The sequence below is a fragment of the Hyperoodon ampullatus genome, assembly GCF_949752795.1.
Source record: "Hyperoodon ampullatus genome assembly, chromosome: 14".
NCBI lineage: Eukaryota > Metazoa > Chordata > Mammalia > Artiodactyla > Ziphiidae > Hyperoodon > Hyperoodon ampullatus.
This window is the reverse complement of record NC_136927.1, coordinates 30917410-30938803: the sequence shown is the minus strand read 5'-3', so window position 1 is coordinate 30938803 and position 21394 is coordinate 30917410. Positions and strand designations below refer to the sequence as shown.

The 21394-nt window shown below is 41.9% G+C and overlaps 1 protein-coding gene across 1 annotated transcript in view; it reads left to right on the top strand.

Moving 5' to 3' along the window:
- The window catches only part of LOC307063034 (uncharacterized protein), a gene marked incomplete at both ends in the record, with an annotated part of 141439 nt that extends 140616 nt beyond the window's left edge, over positions 1-823 (top strand). The window contains 3 exons of the mRNA XM_079719028.1: positions 135-251; positions 396-537; positions 747-823. Coding sequence (XP_079575154.1) covers positions 135-251; positions 396-537; positions 747-823 — 336 coding nt within the window. The remainder of the gene's footprint in view (positions 1-134; positions 252-395; positions 538-746) is intronic.
- Positions 824-21394: the final 20571 nt, after the last annotated feature.

Genomic DNA, 21394 nt, shown 5'->3' with positions numbered 1-21394 from the left:
CATGTTCCACACCTGCGGGGGACCTCTCAGTCCAAGAGGGTGGTGGTTCCCTCCTGAGGCTGCAGCCCCCGGTGGAGCTGCCTGGGAGAAAGGAGGTCCAGGCAGGAGCCTGAGTCTTGGGTTCGTCTCCCCAGGTGGGTGGTGACTGCAGGGCCATGGAGAAGACTCGGCTGGCATGCCCGGTACAGAGCCCCACCTGCCGGGCCTTCTTCCAGGACCCCCGCTCCAGCCTGGGGAACTGCTTCGGGGTGGTGAGTGTGCAGCTGAAGAGGCCACTCAGCAGGTGGACCGCAGGACAAAGAAGGCCCTTGCCCTGATCTAGCCTATAGCCCTCCTCTGTGCTACCCCCCAGGGTGTGGTGGGCAAGGACACTGACTGTGGGTGCTGGATTTCAGGTGGACCCCACACCCTTCCTCAGCCTATGTGTCCAGGACACCTGTGGCACCCAGGAGCGCCAACCTGCCTGCAACCTGGCGGCCGCCTACATCCACCTGTGTGCCCGGGGCTTCGTGCCCCTGGACCCTCCTCCACAGTGCGGTAAGCAGTCTGACCCCTGCCTGGGGGCGGAAGGTTGACCTCTGCCTTCCATCCCAGAGGGAAGACCAATTCTTTTCTCTTAGCTTCCGCCAAGAGGACGGGCACTCAGTTGTTGTACAGTGAGCTAAGAGTCAAAGGAAAGTTATGTGTAAAGGGGTACGTATTAAGAAAGGGAAAAAGAGGACCACAACCTCCACCTTCCACCCCAGGTCCAGTGAGCCCTGTGACATCCAGCACAGGAGACGAGAGCTCGGGGAGGTCAGGCAGCTATGAAGTCAGCTGCTGAAAACTCAGAACCACAGACTTGCTGTTAGGGGATGTGAATGTACACACCCTACAAGGTCTGGGAACCCCTGGGCACACCTGAAACCAATGTCGTGCATGATTCCCACGGCTCAAGTCCTGCTACATAGACACAGAAGTTGGCGACTGCAACAAACAACGGCAGTGGACCCCCTGATAATGGAGCAATTATTCATGACACTCATAAAAGAACAGTTAGTAGTAGTAGCTACTGGGAGGGGGAGTGGGTGTGACTACAACAGGGTGGAAAAAGGGAGATGTTTGTGGTGATAGGGCAGTTCTGTATTTTGATGGTGGTAGTGGTTACATGAATCCACACCTGTGACGAAATGTCATAGAACTATACACACACACATTCTACCAATGTCAATGTCCAGGTTTTGATATTGTACTATAATTATGGAAGATTTAACCATTGGGGGAAATGGGATGAAATATGTACAGGACACCCTGTACTATCTTTGAACTACCTGCAATGCTATAATTATTTTTAAATAAAAAGGCTTTACAATTAAATATAAAACATCAGAGTCACATAGTTTTATAGGCAAGTTGTAATAATTTACTGTAACTGTTCCAGAGTATAAAAAGGAAACCTTCCTCTTCCCACCTCATTTTAATGAAGTTAGTGTTATCTTATGGGAGACAAAACCCCAAGGACAATACAAGAGGAAAGTTAGAAGCCCAACTGCAAACTTGAACGTAGATGGTACTAATATGTTAGTGGGTGAAATTCAAAAATATGTTGAGACATGAGCTAAGAAAGCATCATAACCAATTGGAAGTAATCTGTGGAACCCATGGATGGTATTTAAGAACAGTGTACTAAAGTAGGCAATTTAAACTAGGTAATTCAAAACAGTCCTTCTGGTGGGATATCTAATAGTGTTAGACAAGATAGAGAAAATGGGGTATTGGAAATATCTGGATCAAAATCCAGGGGAAGACAGGAGAGTGACATCAACAAGGTGGCAGGCTAGGAATCTACAGATCCTCAGTCCTCCATGGAAACACTGAATATAGAACAATATATGGGCCAAAGTAGCTTTGTGAGAACCCTAGAAACCAGTTAAGCAGCAGCAACAACCAAGTGACTGCCTGATTGAGAAAAAGTCTCACTCTAAACAGCAGGAAATTTCATGGCATTTGTGCTTGCCTTCCACAGTACAGTTTTGAAGAAGCCAGCCAGTTCCTGGCTCATCCCTTGGGAGGGAAGGGAAGGAGTGGAACTTGCTTGCAGTGTTCTGACTTCTCTGGGACCTGCCAGAGGAACAGGTCTCTCTTAGTGATGATGAGAATGGTGGCATAGTTTGGATATCATGTGGGTGATTGCTGAAAGCAAGAGTGGGTGCTGCTGCCAGAGACAGCTGCAGGGAGTCTGCGGTCCTGTAGGTGACTGCGAGCAAGACTATGGACAGAGGAATACAATACTATATCTAAATCCCTGAGAAGAAGCAGGGGTGAAAGCTAGGGAAATAATTAGGACATTTAAAAGCAGCTGTGTCTACTGGGGATGTGGAGTTAAAGCACACACTCAGGCCCAGGGAAGATGCACCCATAGAAAGTATTTGAGAGAACCCTGAGCTTTCTTACCAGGTTGATTAGTGAAGGCCTTCCGCTGCACAGGGACAGTCTGCAAAGAATGGGAGAGGTGGTTGTCTTTTCAAATGCCCAGTTCCAACAAAAGATGACAAGACATACAAAGAAACAGTGAGATAGGGCCCATTCAGAGGAACACAATAAATCTCCAGAAACTAACTCTCAAGAAACATAGGCCTCTTATTGACAGGCTTTAAAACAACTGTCTTAAATATGCTCAATCAGATGAAGGAGAAGAAAGATGGCAGACAACTAAGTGAACTCAGGAAAACAATGTATGAGAAAAATGAGAATATCAACAAAGAAGTAGAAATTACAGTAAACAAATTCTGGAGCTGAAAAATGCAATTTGTGCTGTCTTCAAGAGACTCACTTTAGATCTAAGGACACACACAGGTTGAAAGTGAAAGGATGGAAAAAAATATTCCATACAAATAGTAACCAAAAGAGAGCACACTTTCAATAATACAACAACCAAAGAGAAGATCAATAAGGAAATAGAGAATTTGAACAACACTGTAGATCAACCAGACCTAGCAGATATATACAGAACACTCCACCCAACAGCAGCAGGGTATCCATTTTTCTCAAGTGTACATTGAACATTCTCCAGGATAGACATTAGATAGATAGATATTAGGCCATAGAACAAGTCTTAATAAACCTCTAAAAATTGAAATCATACAAACTATTTTCCAATTACAATGGAAACTAGAAATAGAAAACTGGAAAAATCACAAATTGTACAAAATTAAACAGCACACTCTTAAACACCCAATGGGTCAAAGAAATCACAAAATAAATTAGAAAATATCTTGAGACAAATGAAAACAAAAACACAACACGCCAAAACTATGGAATTTAGAGAAAGCAGTGCTACTAAGGAAATGTACAGCTGTAAATCCTCACATTAAAAAAGAGCTCAAATCAACACCCTAACTTTACTCCTTAAGGATCCTGGAAAAGAACAAATCAAACCCAAAACTAGCAGAAGGAAGGAAATCATAAAGATTAGTGCAGAGATAAATGAAGTAGAGTGTAGAAAAACAACAGAGAAAGTCAACAAAACCAAAAGTTGGTTTTTTGAAAAGAGCAACATAATTGACAAATCTTTAGCTAGATTGACTAATAAGAAAAAAGAAGACTCAAGTAAAATCAGAAGTGAAATAGGGAACATGACAACTGATCTTTACAGAACCAAAAAGGATTATGAGAGAGTACTATGAACACTTGTGTGACAACAAATTGGACAATCTAGATGAAATGGATAAATTCCCAGAAACATATTGCCTGCCAAAACTGAATCATGAAGAAACAGAAATCTGAAAAGACCTATAACTAGCAAGCAAATTGAATCAGTAATCAAAAACCTCCCAACAAAGGAAAGCCCAGGACCAGATGGCTTCACTAGTGAATTCTACCAAGCATTTAGAGAATTGAAACCAAGGCTCCTCAAACTCATACAAAAAACTGAAGAGGGGGGCTTCTCTGGTGGCACAGTGGTTGAGAATCTGCCTGCCAATGCAGGGGACATGGGTTCGAGCCCTGGTCTGGGAAGATCCCACATGCCGCAGAGCAGCTAGGCCCGTGAGCCACAACTACCGAGCCTGCGTGTCTGGAGCCTGTGCTCCGCAACAAGAGAGGCCGTGATAGTGAGAGGCCCGCGCACCGCAATGAAGAGTGGCCCCCACTTGCCGCAACTAGAGAAAGCCCTCGCACAGAAACAAAGACCCAACACAGCCAAAAATAAGTAAGTAAGTAAATAAATAAATTTAAATTATATTGGAAAAAAAAAAAACTGAAGAGGGAACATCTTCAAATCCATTTTAAGAGGCCAGAATTATCTTGATACCAAAGCCAGACAAAGACACTTCAAGAAAACTACAGAACAATATCCCTGAAGCATATAGATGCAAAAATCATCAAAAAAAAAAATACAGTTGGCCCTCCATATCTATGATTTCCACATCCACAGATTCAATCAACCACAGATTGAAAATATTTGAAAAAAATCCAGAAAGTTCCAAAAGCAAAACTTGAATTTGCTGCATGCTGGCAACTATTTACATAGCATTTATATTGTATTAGGTACTATAAGTAATCTAGAGATGATTTAAACTATACAGGAGAATGTACATAGGCTGTATACAAATATTATGTCATGTTATATAAGGGGCTTTAGCATCCACAGATTTTCGTATCCGTGGAACCAATCCTCATGGATACTGAGGAACAACTGTACTGGCAAACAGAATTCAAGAGCACATTAAAAGGATTATATACCATAACCAAGTGGGTTTATTCCTGAAATGCAAGGATGGTTCAACATAGGAAAATCACTGTAATACACTACATTAAAAGAATGAAGGGGAAAAAAAAACATGACCATCTCAACTGATGTAGAGAAAGCATTTGACAAAATTCAACACCCTTTCATGATAAAAACACTCAACAAACTAAGAATAGAAGGAAACTACCTCAACATAATAAAGGCCATATTTGACAAGCCCATAGATAACACCACATTCCATGGTAAAAGACTGAAAGCGAGGGGCTTCCCTGGTGGCGCAGTGGTTGAGGGTCCGCCTGCCGATGCAGGGGGCGCGGGTTCGTGCCCCGGTCTGGGAGGATCCCGCGCGCCGCGGAGCGGCTGGGCCCGTGAGCCGTGGCCGCTGAGCCTGCGCGTCCGAAGCCTGTGCTCCGCAACGGGAGAGGCCACGGCAGTGAGAGGCCCGCGTACTGCAAAAACAAAAAACAAAACAAAACAAAAGACTGAAAGCTTTTCCTCTAAGATCAGGAACAAGACAAGGATGCCTACTTTTGCCACTTCAATTTAAAGTAGTATCAGAAGTCCAAGCCAGAACAATTAGTCAAGAAAAAGAAACAGAAAGCATCCAAATTGGAAAGAAAGAAGTAAAGTTCTCCGTTCTCAAATGACACAATCATATATATCTAAAAAACCATGTATATGTAGAAAACACTAAAGCTTAAAAAAATTTAAAAACCTATTAGAATTAGTAAACAAATTTGGCAAAGTTGCAGAATGTAAGTCAACACACAAAAATCAATTGTGTTTCTATATACTAATGAGCATTCCAAAAAGGAAATTAAGAAAATAATTCCATTTCAATAACATCAAAAAGAGTAAAGTACTTAGGAATAAACTTAACCAAAGAGGTGAAAAACTTATACACTGAAAAATACAAAGCACTGCTGAAAGAAATTAAAGAAGATACAAATAAATGGAAAGATATCCCATGTTCATGGATTGAAAGACTTAGTATCATTAAGATACTAATACTACTCAGTGATCTACAGATTTAACGCAATCTCTGTCAAAATCCCAATGGCTTTTTTTGCAGAAATATAAAAACCTACCCTAAAATTCATACAGAATCTCAAGGGGGCCCCAAGTAGCCAAAACAATCTTGAAAAAGAACAAAGTTAGAGGTCTCACACTTCCTGGTTTCAAAACTTTTAACATAAGCTACAGTAATCAAAACAGTGTGGTACTGGCATAAAGACAGACATATAGACCAAAGGAATAAAATAGAGAGCCCAGAAATAAACCCTTGCATAGATGGTCAAATAATTTTTGACAAGGATGTCAAGACCATTCAATGGAGAAAGTACAATCTTTTCATCAAACAGTGCTGGGAAAATTGAATATCTACATGAAAAGAATGAAGTTGGACCCTTACCTTACACCCTATAAAAACATTAGCTCAAAATGGATCAAATACATAAGTATAAGAACTAAAACTATAAAACTCTTACAAAAAAACATAGGGGGAAAGCTTCATGACATTGGATTTGGCATTGATTTCTTGGATATGACACCAAAGGCACAAGCAATAAAAGAATAAATAGACCAATTGGACTTCATTAAAATTAAAACTTCTGTGCATGAAATGACACAATCAACAGAGTATAAAGGCAACGTATGGAATGGGAGAAAATATTTGCAAATGAAGTAACTGACAAAGGATCAATCTCCAAAATATACAAACAGCTCATGCAGCTCAATATCAAAAAAAACCAAACAACCCAGTCAAAAAATGGGCAGAAGACCTAAATAGACATTTCTCCAAAGAAGACATACAGATGGCCAACAAACACATGAAAAGATGCTCAACATCACTAATTATTAGAGAAATGCTAATCAAAACTACAATGAGGTATCACCTCACACCAGTCAGAATGGCCACCATCAAAAAATCTACAAACAATAAATGCTGGAGAGAGGGTGTGGAGAAAAGGGAACCCTCCTACACTGTTGGTAGGAATGTAAATTGGCACAGCCACTATGGAGAACAGTATGGAGGTGCCTCAAAAAACTAAAAATAGAACTCCCATATGACCCAGCAATCCCACTACTGGGCATATACCCAGAGAAAACCATAATTCAAAAAGATGCATGCACCCCAATGTTCACTGCAGCACTGTTTACAATAGCCAGGACATGGAAGCGACCTGTATGTCCATCAACAGGAATGGATAAAGAAGATGTGGTACATATATACCATGGAATATTACTCAGCCATAAAAAGGAACAAAATTGGGTCATTTGTAGAGACATGGATGGAACTAAAGACTGTCATACAGAATGAAGTAAGTCAGAGAGAGAAAAGCAAATATCATATATTAACGCATATATGTGGAATCTGAAAAAATTGGTACAGACAATCTTATTTACAAAGCAGAAACAGAGGCACAGACGTAGAGAACACATGTATGGATACCAAGGGGGAAGTGGGGGGATGAACTGGGAGATTGGGATTGACATATATGCACTATTGATACTATGTATAAAATAGATAACTAATGAGAACCTACTGTATAGTACAGGGAACTCTACTCAGTGCTCTGTGGTGACCTAAATGAGAAGGAAATCCAAAAAAGAGGGGATATATGTATACATATAGCTGATTCACTTTGCTGTAAAGTATAAACAAACACAATATTGTAAAGCAACTATACTCTGATAAAAAATTAATAAAATTGGTCAAAGGACTTGAATAGACATTCCTCCAAAGAAGATATACAAATGACCAACAAGTACATGAGAAGATGCTCGATATCACCAATCATTAGGGAAATGTGAATCAAAACCACAGTGATATATAAACTCACACCCATTAGGGTGGCTACTATCAAAAAATTAGAAAATTGTGTTAGCAAGGATGTGAAGAAATTGGAACCATCATGCACTGTTGGTGGCAACGTAAAATGGTGTAGCCAATATGGAAAACAGCATGGCAGTTCCTCAAAAAAATTAAAAGTAAAATTACCATATGATCCAGTCATTCCACTTCTGGGTATATACCCCAAAAGAATTGAAAGCAGGATCTCAAAGGTATTTATACACCCATCATAGCATCATTATTCACAACAGCCAAAAGTTATAAGCAACCCAAGTGTCCATCAGCAACTGAATGGATAAGCAAAATATATATATACATACAATGGAATATCATTCAGCCTTAAAAAGGAAAGAAATTCTGACACAAGCTACAACATGAATGAACTTTGAGAACATTATGCTAAATGAAATAAGCTAGTCACAAAAAGACCAATACTGTATGATTCTCCTTCTATGAGATACCTAAAGTTGTCAGATTCATAGAGACAGAACACAGAATGATGGTTGCCATGGGCTGGTCTAAGAGGATAATAGGAGTTGTTTAATGGGGACAGAGTTTCAGTTCTGCAAGATGAAAAGCGTTCTGGAGAATGGATGGTGGTGATGGTTGCACAACAAAGTGAAAGTACTTAACACTACTGACCTGTGCACTTATTAAGATGGTCAGTTATTTTGTGATGTATATTTTGCCACAACTAAGAATTTTTTAATTAAAAATTTTTTACTGAGCACCTACTTTATATGCTAGGCATGGTGATACAACTCTAAACACTGAACTTGTAACCGCTGTAATTATAAAAAACAAACACACTTAAGGAGACAAAATTCTAAGAGCAAGAACCAGCATAGTCAGACAATAGACACAAACCCACAGGAATTCAGAAATGGGTTTATCCAACACAGACCGTAAATTTTGGCAGGGATTACAAGCAGCTCATGCAGCTCAATATCAAAAAAACAAACAACCCAATCCAAAATTGGGAAGAAGACCTAAATAGACATTTCTCCAAAGAAGATATACAGATTGCCAACAAACACGTGAAAGAATGCTCAACATCGTTAATCATTAGAGAAATGCAAATCAAAACTACAATGAGATGTCACCTCACACCAGTCAGAATGGCCATCATCAAAAAATCTACAAACAATAAATGCTGGAGAGGGTGTGGAGAAAAGGGAACCCTCCTGCACTGTTGGTGGGAATGTAAATTGATACAGCCACTATGGAGAACAGTATGGAGGTTCCTTAAAAAACTAAAAATAGAGCTACCATATGACCCAGCAATCCCACTACTGGGCATATACTCTGAGAAAACCATAATTCAAAAAGAGTCATGTACCAAAATGTTCATTGCAGCTCTGTTTACAATAGCCAGGACATGGAAGCAACCTACATGTCCATCGACAGATGAATGGATAAAGAAGATGTGGCACATATATACAATGGAATATTAAAGGAATATTTAATATTCCATTGTATATATGGAATATAAAAGGAAACCAAAAGGAACCATAAAAGGAAACGAAATTGAGTTATTTGTAGTGAGGTGGATGGACCTAGAGTCTGTCATACAGGGCGAAGTAAGTCAGAAAGAGAAAAACAAATACCGTATGCTAACACATATATATATGGAATCTAAAAAAAAAAACGTCATGAAGAACCTAGGGGCAGGATGGGAATAAAGACGTAGACCTACTAGAGAATGGACTTGAGGACACGGGGAGGGGGAAGGGTAAGCTAGGACAAAGTGAGAGAGTGGCATGGACATATATACACTACCAAATGTAAAACAGGTAGCTAGTGGGAAGCAGCCACATAGCACAGGGAGATCAGCTCGGTGCTTTGTGACCATCTAGAGGGGTGGGATAGGGAAGGTGGGAGGGAGGGAGACGCAAGAGGGAAGAGATATGGGGATATATGTATATGTATAGCTGATTCACTTTGTTATAAAGCAGAAACTAACACACCATTGTAAAGCAATTATACTCCAATAAAGATGTTATAAAAATTTTTGGCAGGGAACTAGAAATTTTTAAAAATACCATATCTGGGGCTTCCCTGGTGGCGCAGTGGTTGAGAGTCCGCCTCCCGATGCAGGGGACACGGGTTCGTGCCCCGGTCTGGGAAGATCCCACATGCCGCAGAGCGGCTGGGCCCGTGAGCCATGGCCACTGAGCCTGTGCGTCCCGAGCCTGTGCTCCGCAATGGGAGAGGCCACAGCAGTGAGAGGCCCGCACATGGCAAAAAATTAAAAAATTATATATATATATATATATATATATAAATAAAATAAAATAAATAAAATAAATAAATATCATATCCGGAAAGAACCAAAGATATCATATCAACTGATGACAGAAAAGGCATTTAATAAGATTGTCTAATGCTCATATTTTCTTTTTTAAAAATTCTCTTAGCAAATGAGGGCTAGGAGGGACCTTCCTTAACCTGGTAACTTGAGGTATTTGGTATCCAGCCTTTAACATCACAGTTGATGGAGAAACATCAGAAGCAGTTCCTTTAATGTCTGCAAGGAGATAGACACTCTTTCTCTCTGCTTCTATTACGTATTGTATTGATGACCCCATCACACTCAGTAAGACCAGAAAAAGAAATGAAGTACAGAGATTAAAACTCACCTGCTGGGACTTCCTTGGTGGCACAGTGGTTAAGTATCTGCCTGCCAATGCTGGGGACATGGGTTCGAGCCCTGGTCTGGGAAGATCTCACATGCCGCAGAGCAACTAAGCCACGAGCCACCACTACTGAAGCCTGTGTGCCACAACTACTGAAGCGCGCACGCCTAGAGCCCATGCTCCGCAACAAAGAGAAGCCACTGCAATGAGAAGCCCTCTCACCACAAGAGTAGCCCCCGCTCGCTGCAACTAGAGAAAGCCCGCACGTAGCAACGAAGACCCAACGCAGCCCAAAATTAATAAGTTTAACAAAAAACCAAAAAAAACTCACCTGCTGATGGTGTGCCTTGCCCAGAGAGGTGCCGAGGGTCTTCCTGGGTCTGTGACCCCTAAGTTGAAGAGGTCCCTGCTTCAGTGTGAGCTGGATATCCAAGGGGTAAGGCTGGCTCCTTCTGAAAGTGCAGAGAAGTCATTCAGATGTCAGCAAATGTTCTGGAAACATCTGAATGTCCCTGCTGCTTTCATGACCTGGATACCCTCTCTCCATCAGGACTCAGCCCCTGAACTCCCCTCTACCCCCCACTTTGGGTGCACCCTCCATGCTCCCAAAGCATCACGTGCTGGGGTTCAGCCTTCTCCCAGGCCAGGAACTCCTGCGGTGGGGGTGAGGGCATGTCTCACAAGTGCAGGGAACCATCTAACCATACCCACTGCTCTTCCAAAGGGGGAGATGTCCTTTTAATGAGGGCCACTCAAGGCCTGACCCTGCTGGGCCTACAGCATGCCAGGGGCTGTAACAGGGGCCCTCAGCTCGCTTCCAGGAAACAGAGGGAGCTCCCTGTCCTCTGGGCCCACAGCAAAGCCTTACTTCTCTTCTTTTTTCTTTGCAGTTTGAGATTTTGCCTGAGCCAGCACCAGGCTGCCAAAGATTTCAGACTCCCTCTCCTTCTACCACAATCCCATCTCGTCAGCAAGGTCAAGATTCCCGTCTGGGGCAGAACAAGCAGCACGAAATGCCAAGAAACTCAGAGAAGACCAGGAAAGATACAGATCCAGGAAAGAAGGGCTGTTAGGCGTTGATTTCAGAATGCTTCTGGGGGCAGTAAAGCCCACACTGGTCTGGGTAATGCTCCACCTCCCTCAACACTTGCCCTGTAATTCCAGGAGGCAGCCTGGCCCGCGGGGCCCAGCTCTGGAGAGCGGACGCCACTCCAACTGTTCTGCCTGAGATATTTAGTCACTCGCCGGCTGCTGTTTCGGAAGCCTCTGCTGTATAAGCCAGGCTGCCCCAGGTCTCCTAGCTTGGGATTGGCTTCCCCTGCCCTCTTCAGGGTCTCCCCTGAGGCATGAGGTTCCTTGAGGGGAAACTGATGGTCCCAAATTCCTTAACCACAAGCCTGGTTGGGTGCTTCCCTCTTTGGGGTAGAGCCTGACTCTAAGACTGAATGCTCCAGGGGGCCGGTTTCCACAGACGTGTGCTCTGTGCACCTGGGCACTCAGACCCCAAGAGTACAGCCCTAAAAGTTGTTCATTTTCTTTGGGGGGAGGTTTTTCCCTTGAGTTTTCAACTGAAAAAATAAAGCTGGCGGATTCCAAGAACGTGTCCATTAGATTGCTGGGGTCAGCCATCCACTGGAGAGATTGGCGGCGGGGGGGGGTTGTTGGGTGGCTGTGAAACCTGCCCACCAGTAGGGGGTCCCCAGGGCCCTCTCTACACCAAGTCCAGAGTCCAGAGCAAAGGGTGAAGCGTCAGCCATGAGGCATGGGGCCACCAGAGGGCCAGACGCCAGACTGTCCCTGGCTTCCGCACACGTAAATGCCTGGCACACAGCAGATGCTCAGTGAAGTTTAGAAGAAGGAGCTCTAGAGAGTTTTAGAGTTTTTAGGAGTGAATGGGAATCGGGGAGCCGGTCCTGCTCATTCCCACACTCTGGAGGGAAGCGGGAGGGGATGGCTGCCGTGATAGATTGAGCAGGTGCCATCCATGTTGCCATGGTTACAACTAGAAGATCCCAGAGTACAGGCGCTGCTCTTTGAAAGACGTCTGCTCTTCTCTCAGACTTTATAATAACCCAATGAGGAGTGGACGATCCCCATGTAATAGAAGCAGCAGGCTCAGAGAGCCCAGGGGATATACCCAAGGTCACACAACTAGCAGATGCCAGGCTGGCGCTGATCCCCAAGGCTGCCCAACAACAACCATCTGCCTTCTACTTTCTCAACAGCATTGTGCCATCTACAGGCACACCTTGTTTTATTGCACTTTGCAGATGTTGTGATTTTGTTTTTGTTTTTACAAATTGAACGTTTGTGGCAACCCTGAGTCGAGGAAATCTATCAGTGCCTTTTTTTTTTTTTTTTTTTTTTTTTTTTTTTGCGGTACGCGGGCCTCTCACTGCTGTGGCCTCTCCCGTTGTGGAGCACAGGCTCTGGATGCGCAAGCTCAGCGGCCATGGCTCCCGGGCCCAGCCGCTCCGCGGCATGTGGGATCTTCCTGGACCAGGGCACAAACCCGTGTCCCCTGCATCGGCAGGCAGACTCTCAACCACTGCGCCACCAGGGAAGCCCTATCAGTGCCATTTTTCACAGAGCATTGATCACTTCGTGTCTGTGTCACATTTTGGTAATTCTCACAATATTTCAGACGTTTTCATTATTATTATATGTGTTATGGTTTAATTAAGGTATGTATGTTGTTTTTTTAGAAGCAATGCTATTGCACACTTAATAGACTATAGTATAGTATAAACATAACTTAGATGCAGTGGGAAACCAAAAAATTCACGTGACTTGCTTTATTGCAGCGGTCTGGAACTGAACCCCGGTATCTCTGAGGTGTGCCTGTAGTCTGCCATTTACTTTAAGAAAGAGTCAAATTAACTTTAGCCTTGTCCCAAGCCATGATGTGTAGTGCTTGTTCATTCTTTCCTAATATGCATCAAAACAGCCCATAAGCCGTGTGACACCCGAGCAGAAATGCACCCACAACTGTCTGAAGTGCTGTGCTAGGCCTTGTTGCTGGGAACTTGACTCTGGAAGAGGGAAGGAGACAACGGAAGAGAAAACTCTGGAATGCAGGGGCCTGAACAGGCCGGAGATAGATGCGCCTACAGTTTGCAACCACCTGTAGTTTTCTAAATCTGTGCAGTGGCTCAGCGATTTCTGGTCCAGAAAGGAAACTGCAGACTTCCCAGCCTGCCTCCCGGCTCTGTCCCTCACATGCTTACCAGGAACCCAGCAGTGGGCTGGGCACAGTGGGGGCCCCAGGAGGGAGAGCAGTTCTCCCTTCTCCAGGCTGACTTAAGATCAACACTTGGCAATTTGGGGTGTGTGGGTGGGTGTGCATGCACATGTACGGCATTTAAAGAAAAACAGAGAGGGAAGGATTCCATTAAAAATACCTATAAATATTCAACCCTCAGAATGGGAGAAAATATTTGCAAATGAAGCAACTGACAAAGGATTAATCTCCAAAATTTACAAGCAGCTCATGCAGCTCAATAACGAAAAAACAAACAACCCAATCCAAAAATGGGCAGAAGACCTAAATAGACATTTCTCCAAAGAAGATATACAGATTGCCAACAAACACTTGAAAGAATGCTCAACATCATTAATCATTAGAGAAATGCAAATCAAAACTACAATGAGATATCATCTCACACTAGTCAGAATGGCCATCATCAAAAAATCTACAAACAATAAATGCTGGAGAGGGTGTGGAGAAAAGGGAACACTCTTGCACTGCTGGTGGGAATGTGAATTGGTACAGTCACTATGGAGAACAGTATGGAGGTTCCTTAAAAAACTACAAATAGAACTACCATATGACCCAGCAATCCCACTACTGGGCATATACCCTGAGAAAACCATAATTCAAAAAGAGTCATGTACCAAAATGTTCATTGCAGCTCTATTTACAATAGCCAGGAGATAGAAGCAACCTAAGTGTCCATCATTGGGTGAATGGATAAAGAAGATGTGGCACATATATACAATGGAATATTACTCAGCCATAAAAAGAAACGAAATTGAGTTATTTGTAGTGAGGTGGATGGACCTAGAGTCTGTCATACAGAGTAAAGTAAGTCAGAAAGAGAAATACAAATACCATATGCTAACACATATATATGGAATCTAAGAAAAAAGAAAAAATGTCATGAAGAACCTAGGGGTAAGACAGGAATAAAGACATAGACCTACTACAGAATGGACTTGAGAATATGGGGAGGGGGAAGGGTAAGCTGTGACAAAGTAAGAGAGTGGCATGGACTTATATACACTACCAAACATAAAATAGATAGCTAGTGGGAAGCAGCCTCATAGCACAGGGAGATCAGCTCGGTGCTTTGTGACCATCTAGAGGGGTGGGAGGGAGGGAGATGCAAGAGGGAAGAGATATGGGAACATATGTATATGTATAACTGATTCACTTTGTTATAAAGCAGAAACTAACACACCATTGTAAAGCAATTATACTCCAATAAAATGTTTTTAAAAATACCTATAAATATTCATACCTACAGCAAACAAAGAGCAGGTACAGATAAATTTCTTTGAAATTGACTCCCCATGAGATAACTTGGTAAAGGGTGGGAGAAGGCAATTCAAAAGTAGAAAAATACAACTGAGGAGTAAACATTAGGCAGAAAATTTAATTTTACTGGTAATCAAATGTGAATGAAAATAGTGATTATAACTTAATCTATTGCAAAATAGATACATAAATAATGATACCCAGAACTGGTGAGGCTGTCAACAAAACCTATCCCCTCAAATTCTGTAAAGGGCAGTTTCAATTAGTACAACCTCAGTAGCATGTTTTGAAAGTCTTAAAACCATTCGTTCCTTTGACCTAATAAGCCCACTCCTGGGCCTTTATCCAAAACAAGGGAGGGAAGGAAGACATAAATGATTCCAAAAGATTTCAAAATAATTTCATTATTCAAAATAATGGAAAATTAAAAACAGCCAACAGGGAAATGGTTTTTTAAAGTTGTATTAGTTGCAAACATTATCTTGAACTCATCTGTCAAAAGTTCAGCATGAGGCAATGTATTAACATGAAAAAAAGATTAGCCTCCAAGTAAAGCAGAAGACAAGACAGCATAAAAATCTGCACTAATAGTGACTGCATATGGACAAAAGCTGGTAGGGAATAGAGGAAAATAAAAACAGTTCATATAAGAAGGGCAGGACACTGTAGCTGATTATTTTTCTTTTAAAATTTCCTTTATAATTATTATGATGTTTCTTGTCCCAGAGAGTTTTTAAAAACTAAAAAGTAAGGAGGGGGCTTCCCTGGTGGCTTAGTGGTTAAGAATCCGTCTGCCAATGCAGGGGACATGGGTTCAAGCCCTGGTCCGGGAAGATCCCACATGCCATGGAGCAACTAAACCAGTGGGCCACAACTACCGAGCCTGCGCTCTACAGCCTGCGAGCCACAACTACCAAAGCCCGCGTGACTACAGCCTGTGCTCTGCAACAAGAGAAGCCACCGCAATGAGAAGCCTGCGTGCCGCAACGAAGAGCAGTCTCTGCTCACCGCAACTAGAGAAAGCATGCGCGCAAGGAAGACCCAATGTGACCAAAAATGAATGGATAAAATAAATTAATTAATTTTTTAAAAAAAGGAGGGAAGGAAGGAAGAAGGAAGAAAGCAACCCAAGTGTCCATCAATGAATGAATGGATTAAAAAAGTGGTCTCTCCCATAACGTTATGAAATTAGAAATCAACTACAAGAAAAAAAGCTGTAAAAAACACAAACACGTGGAGGCTAAACAGTATGCTACTAAACAACCAATGGATCACTGAAAATATCAAAAGGGAAACCAAAAAATACTTAGAGACAAATGAAAATGAAAACACAATGATCCAAAACCTATGGGACACAGGAAAATCAGTTCTAAGAGGGAAGTTTATAGCACTACAATCTTATCTCAGGAAACAAGAAAAATCCCAAACAAACAACCTAAACTTAAACCCAAAGCAACTAGAGAAAGAACAAACAAAACCCCAAAGTTAGCAGAACAAAAGAAATCATAAAGTTCAGAGTAGAAATAAAGGAAATAGAGACAAAGAAAGCAATAGAGAATATCAATGAAACTAAAAGCTGGTTCTTTGAAAAGATAAACAAAATTGATAAACCTTTAGCCAGGCTCATCAAGAACAAAGGAAGAGGACTCAAATCAATAAAATTGGAAATGAAAAGAAGTTAACAATGGACATCACAGAAATACAAAGGATCATGAGCAACTATATGCCAGTAAAATGGACAATGTAGAAGAAATGGACAAATTCTTAGAAAGGTACAATCTCCCAAAACTGAACCACGAAGAAATAGAAAATATGAACAGACCAATCAGAAGCACTGAAATTGAAACTGTAATTTAAAAACTCCCAACGAACAAAAGTCCAGGACCAGATAGCTTCACAGGTGAATTCTATCAAACATTTAGAGAAGAGTTAACACCTATCCTTCTGAAACTATTTCAAAAAATTGCAGAAGGGGCTTCCCTGGTGGCACAGTGGTTGAGTCCGCCTGATGATGTGGGGGACATGGGTTCGTGCCCCGGTCTGGGAAGATCCCACATGCCACGGAGCGGCTGGGCCCGTGAGCCATGGCCGCTGAGCCTGCGCGTCCAGAGCCTGTGCTCCGCAATGGGAGAGGCCACAGCAGTGAGAGGCCCGCGTACCGCAGAAAAAAGCAAAAACAAAAAATTGCAGAGGAAGGAACACTCCCAAACTCATTCTGTGAAGCCACCCTGATACCAAAACCAGACAAGGATACCACCACAAAAAAAGAAATTACAGGCCAATATCACTGATGAACATAGTTGCAAAAATCCTCAGCAAAATACTAGCAAATCAAATCCAACAATACATTGAAAGGATCATACACCATAATCAAGTGGGATTTATCCCAGGGATACAAGGATTTTTCAATATCTGCAAGTCAGTCAGTGTGATACACCACTTAACAAATTGAAATTAAAAACCATATAATCATCTCAATAGATGCAGAAAAAGCTTTTGACAACATTCAATACTCATTTATGATAAAAACTCTCCAGAAAGTGGGCATAGAGGGAACATACCTCAACATAATAAAGGCCATGTATGACAAACCCACAGCTAACATCATATTCAACAGTGAAAAGCTGAAAGCATTTCCTCTAAGATCAGGAACAAGACAAGGATGTCCACTCTCACCACTTTTATTCAACATAGTTTTGGAACTCCTAGCCACAGCAATCAGAAAATAAAAAGAAATAAAAGGAACCTGAATTGGAAAAGAAGTAAAACTGTCACTGTTTGCAGAGGACATGATACTATACATAGAAAATCCTAAAGAAACTACCAGAAAACTACTAGAGCTCATCAATGAATTCGGTAAAGTTGCAGGATACAAAATTAATACACAGATATCTGTTGCATTTCTATACACTAACAACAAAAGATCAGAAAGAGAAATTAAGGAAACAATCCCATTTACCATTGTGTCAAAAAAAAAAAAAAAACAAACAAAAAACCTAGGAATAAACCTACCTAAGGAGGCAAAAAGACCAGTACTCAGAAAACTATAAGATACTGACAAAGAAATCGAAGATGACACAAACAGATGGAAAGATACACCATGTTCTTGGATTGGAAGAATCAATATTGTTAAAATGACTATATTACCCAAGGTAATCTACAGATTCGATGCAATCCCTATCAAATTACCAATGGCTTTTTTTTTTTTTTTTTTTACAGATCTAGAACAAAAAAATCTTTTGCATGGAAACACAAAAGACCTGGAATAGCCAAGGCAATCTTGAGAAGTAAAAATGGAACTAGAGGAATAAGGCTCCCTGACTTCAGACTATACTACAAAACTACAGTAATCAAAACAGTATGGTACTGGTACAAAAACAGATATATAGATCAATGGAACAGGATAGAAAGCCCAGAAATAAACCCACGCACCTATGGTCAATTAATCTATGACAAAGGAGGCAAGAATATACAATGGAGAAAAGACAGTCTCTTCAATAAGTGGTGCTGGGAAACCTGGACAGCTACATGTAAAAGAATGAAATTAGAACATTCTATAACACCATACATAAAAATAAACTCAAAATGGATTAAAGACCTACATGCAAGACCAGATACTATAAAACTCTTAGAGGAAAACATAGGCAGAACACTCTTTGACATAAATCATAGCAATATCTTTTGGGATCCACAAGGGATTAATCTCCAAAATATACAAACATCTCGTGCAGCTCAATATTAAAAAACCCAAACAACCCAATCAAAAAATGGGCAGAAGATCCAAATAGACATTTCTCCAAAGAGACATACAGATGGCCTAAAAGTACATGAAAAGATGCTCAACAATGCTAATTATTAGAGAAATGCAAATTAAAACTACAATGAAGTACCACCTCACACTAGTCAGAATGGCCATCATCAAAAAGTCTACCAACAATAAATGCTGGAGAGGGTTTGGAGAAAAGGGAACCCTCCTACACTGTTGGTAGGAATGTAAATTGGTACAGCCACTATGGAGAACAGTATGGAGGTGCCTCAAAAAACTAAAAATAGAGTTGCCATATGATCCAACAATCCTACTCCTGGGCATATATCTGGAGAAAACCAAGATACATGCACCCCAATGTTCATTGCAGCTCTATTTACAATAGCTAAGACATGGAAGCCACCTAAATGTCCATCGACAGATGAATGGATAAAGAAGATGTGGTATACACGCACACACACGCACGCACACAATGGAATATTACTGAGCCATAAAAAGAACAAAATAATGCCATTTGCAGCAACATGGATGGACCTAGAGATGATCACACTAAGTGAAGTAAGTCAGGCAGAGAAAGACAAATATCATATGATAACACTTATATGCAGAATCTAAAAAATGATACAAATGAACTTATTTACAAAACAGAAACAGACTCACAGACTTAGGAAAAAAAAAAACCAACAACAACTTCTGGTTACCAAAGGGGAAAGGTGGGGCAGAGGGATAAATTAGAAAGCTGGGATTAACATATACACACTAGTATATATAAAATAGATAATCAAAAAGGACCTACTGTATAGCACAGGGAACTCTACCGAATACTCTGTAATAACCTATATGGGAAAAGAATCTGAAGAAGAATAGATATATGTATAACTAAATCATGTTGCTGTACACCTGAAACTAACACAGCATTGTAAATCAACTATACTCCAATATAAAATAAAAATTTTAAAAATAAAAAGTGGTCTCTCGGGGCTTCCCTGGTGGCACAGTGGTTGAGAGTCCTCCTGCCGATGCAGGGGACACGGGTTCATGTCCCGGTCTGGGAGGATCCCACATGCCGCGGAGCGACTGGGCCCGTGAGCCATGGCCGCTGAGCCTGCGCGTCTGGAGCCTGTGCTCCACAACGGGAGAGGCCCCAACAGTGAGAGGCCCGTGTACCGCAGAAAAAAAAAAAAAAAAAAAAGAAGTGGTCTCTCCATGCAATGGAATACTATTCAGCCTTAAAAAGGAAGAAAATTCTGATGCATCTTACAACATGGATGAACTTTGAGGATATTATGCTAAGTGAAGTAAGCCAGACATAAAAGGACAAACGTCATAGAATTCCACTTATCTGAGGTTCCTAGAGCAGTCAAACCCTTAGAGACAGAAGGTAGGTGAGGGTTGCCAGGGCAGGGGAGAGGGGGAAGGGGACTTAGGGTTTAATGAGTGTAGAGTGTCGGTTGGGGAAGACCAAAATGTTCTGGAGATGGATGGTGGTGATGGTTGCACCGTCAATGTATTTAATGCCACTGAATTATCCACTTAAAAATGTTTAAGATGGTAAATGGTATATGTTTTTTACTACAATTTTTTTTAAAGGAAAAAAGAAAGGAAGGAAGGAAATAAGAGGCTTGAAGGATTTTTTTTCTGAAATCGAGGGGCTGGGGAGCAATGACCAGTGCATGTTTATAGGGACAGAAGCCTAGAGGGTGTGCGAAGGTAGACACAGCAGTGAGGAGGAGGAGGAGGAAGGAGGTAGAGGCAGCTTGGTGAGGAAGCAAATACCCTTTCCTACTTGAAGGTGGAGTTCTAGTTTCAGGGAAAATAACATGCAAGCCATTTGCTGGCAGAAACTTCTGTAAGGAAGGGAAAAATTGCTTTTCTCTCTTCCCATCTTAGGTTCATTGGCTGGGGCCCTGTAAATGAGACTGAGCAAAGACAGATAGAAACAGAAGTTTATTAGCACCTGCATCAGGTATGCACATGGGAGCACTCAGAGATTAGTAGCTCAAAGGAGTGGTTAGCACTTGGGCTTATGTAGCATCCTAACCAAAGAACAAAACATTTTTAGAAAAGTGACCAGATAGGGCTTCCCTGGTGGTGCAGTGGTTGAGAGTCTGCCTGCCGATGCAGGGGACACGGGTTCGTGCCCCGGTCCGGGAGGATCCCACATGCCGTGGAGCGGCTGGGCCCGTGAGCCATGGCCGCTGAGCCTGCGCGTCCGGAGCCTGTGCTCCGCAACGGGAGAGGCCACAACAGTGAGAGGCCCGCGTACCACAAAAAAAAAAAAAAGAAAAGTGACCAGATAAAGGAAAAGGACTTGGAGCTTCTACGGGCAGTAAATTGTGGTGGGAGGGTAAATATACGGGGAACTAGGGGTAGAGAAAGGCTAGTTTTTGGCAGGATTTGTTATGTAGATTACTCTGTGCAGACAAGGGTCTAGTGTTGTCTCCAGTAATTAACCTCTGTCCCTCTGGTAGAGAGAGGAGGGGAGACACATTTACATATTATGTCCTGCTTTTAGGCAAATAAGGGGAAGGCAGAGCTTTTCTTATATCTGCTTCTTCTCAACTGCCTTCAGCTCAAAATAACCATTACACCGAAGTGGCATATTTTGGGGTGCCATGTTCTGCTCTCCTTCACCACCATCAGTCCCATTCTTGCCATGTGTTGGGGTTATGACCAAATTAAAGGGTGGCCATTGTTTAAGTGTGAGCCTGAGTTTTACAACAGAAGTGGAAGAGGAAAAACAGTTCATGTTGACCCTTGTCAAGTGAGGAGGAAAGTGACCCAGTCAACCCACATCTTATGAAAAACTTAGTCAGCTTTTATTACCTAACCTCGCTTTTCAATTATTTTCAAAGACAGGGAAGGAGTGGGT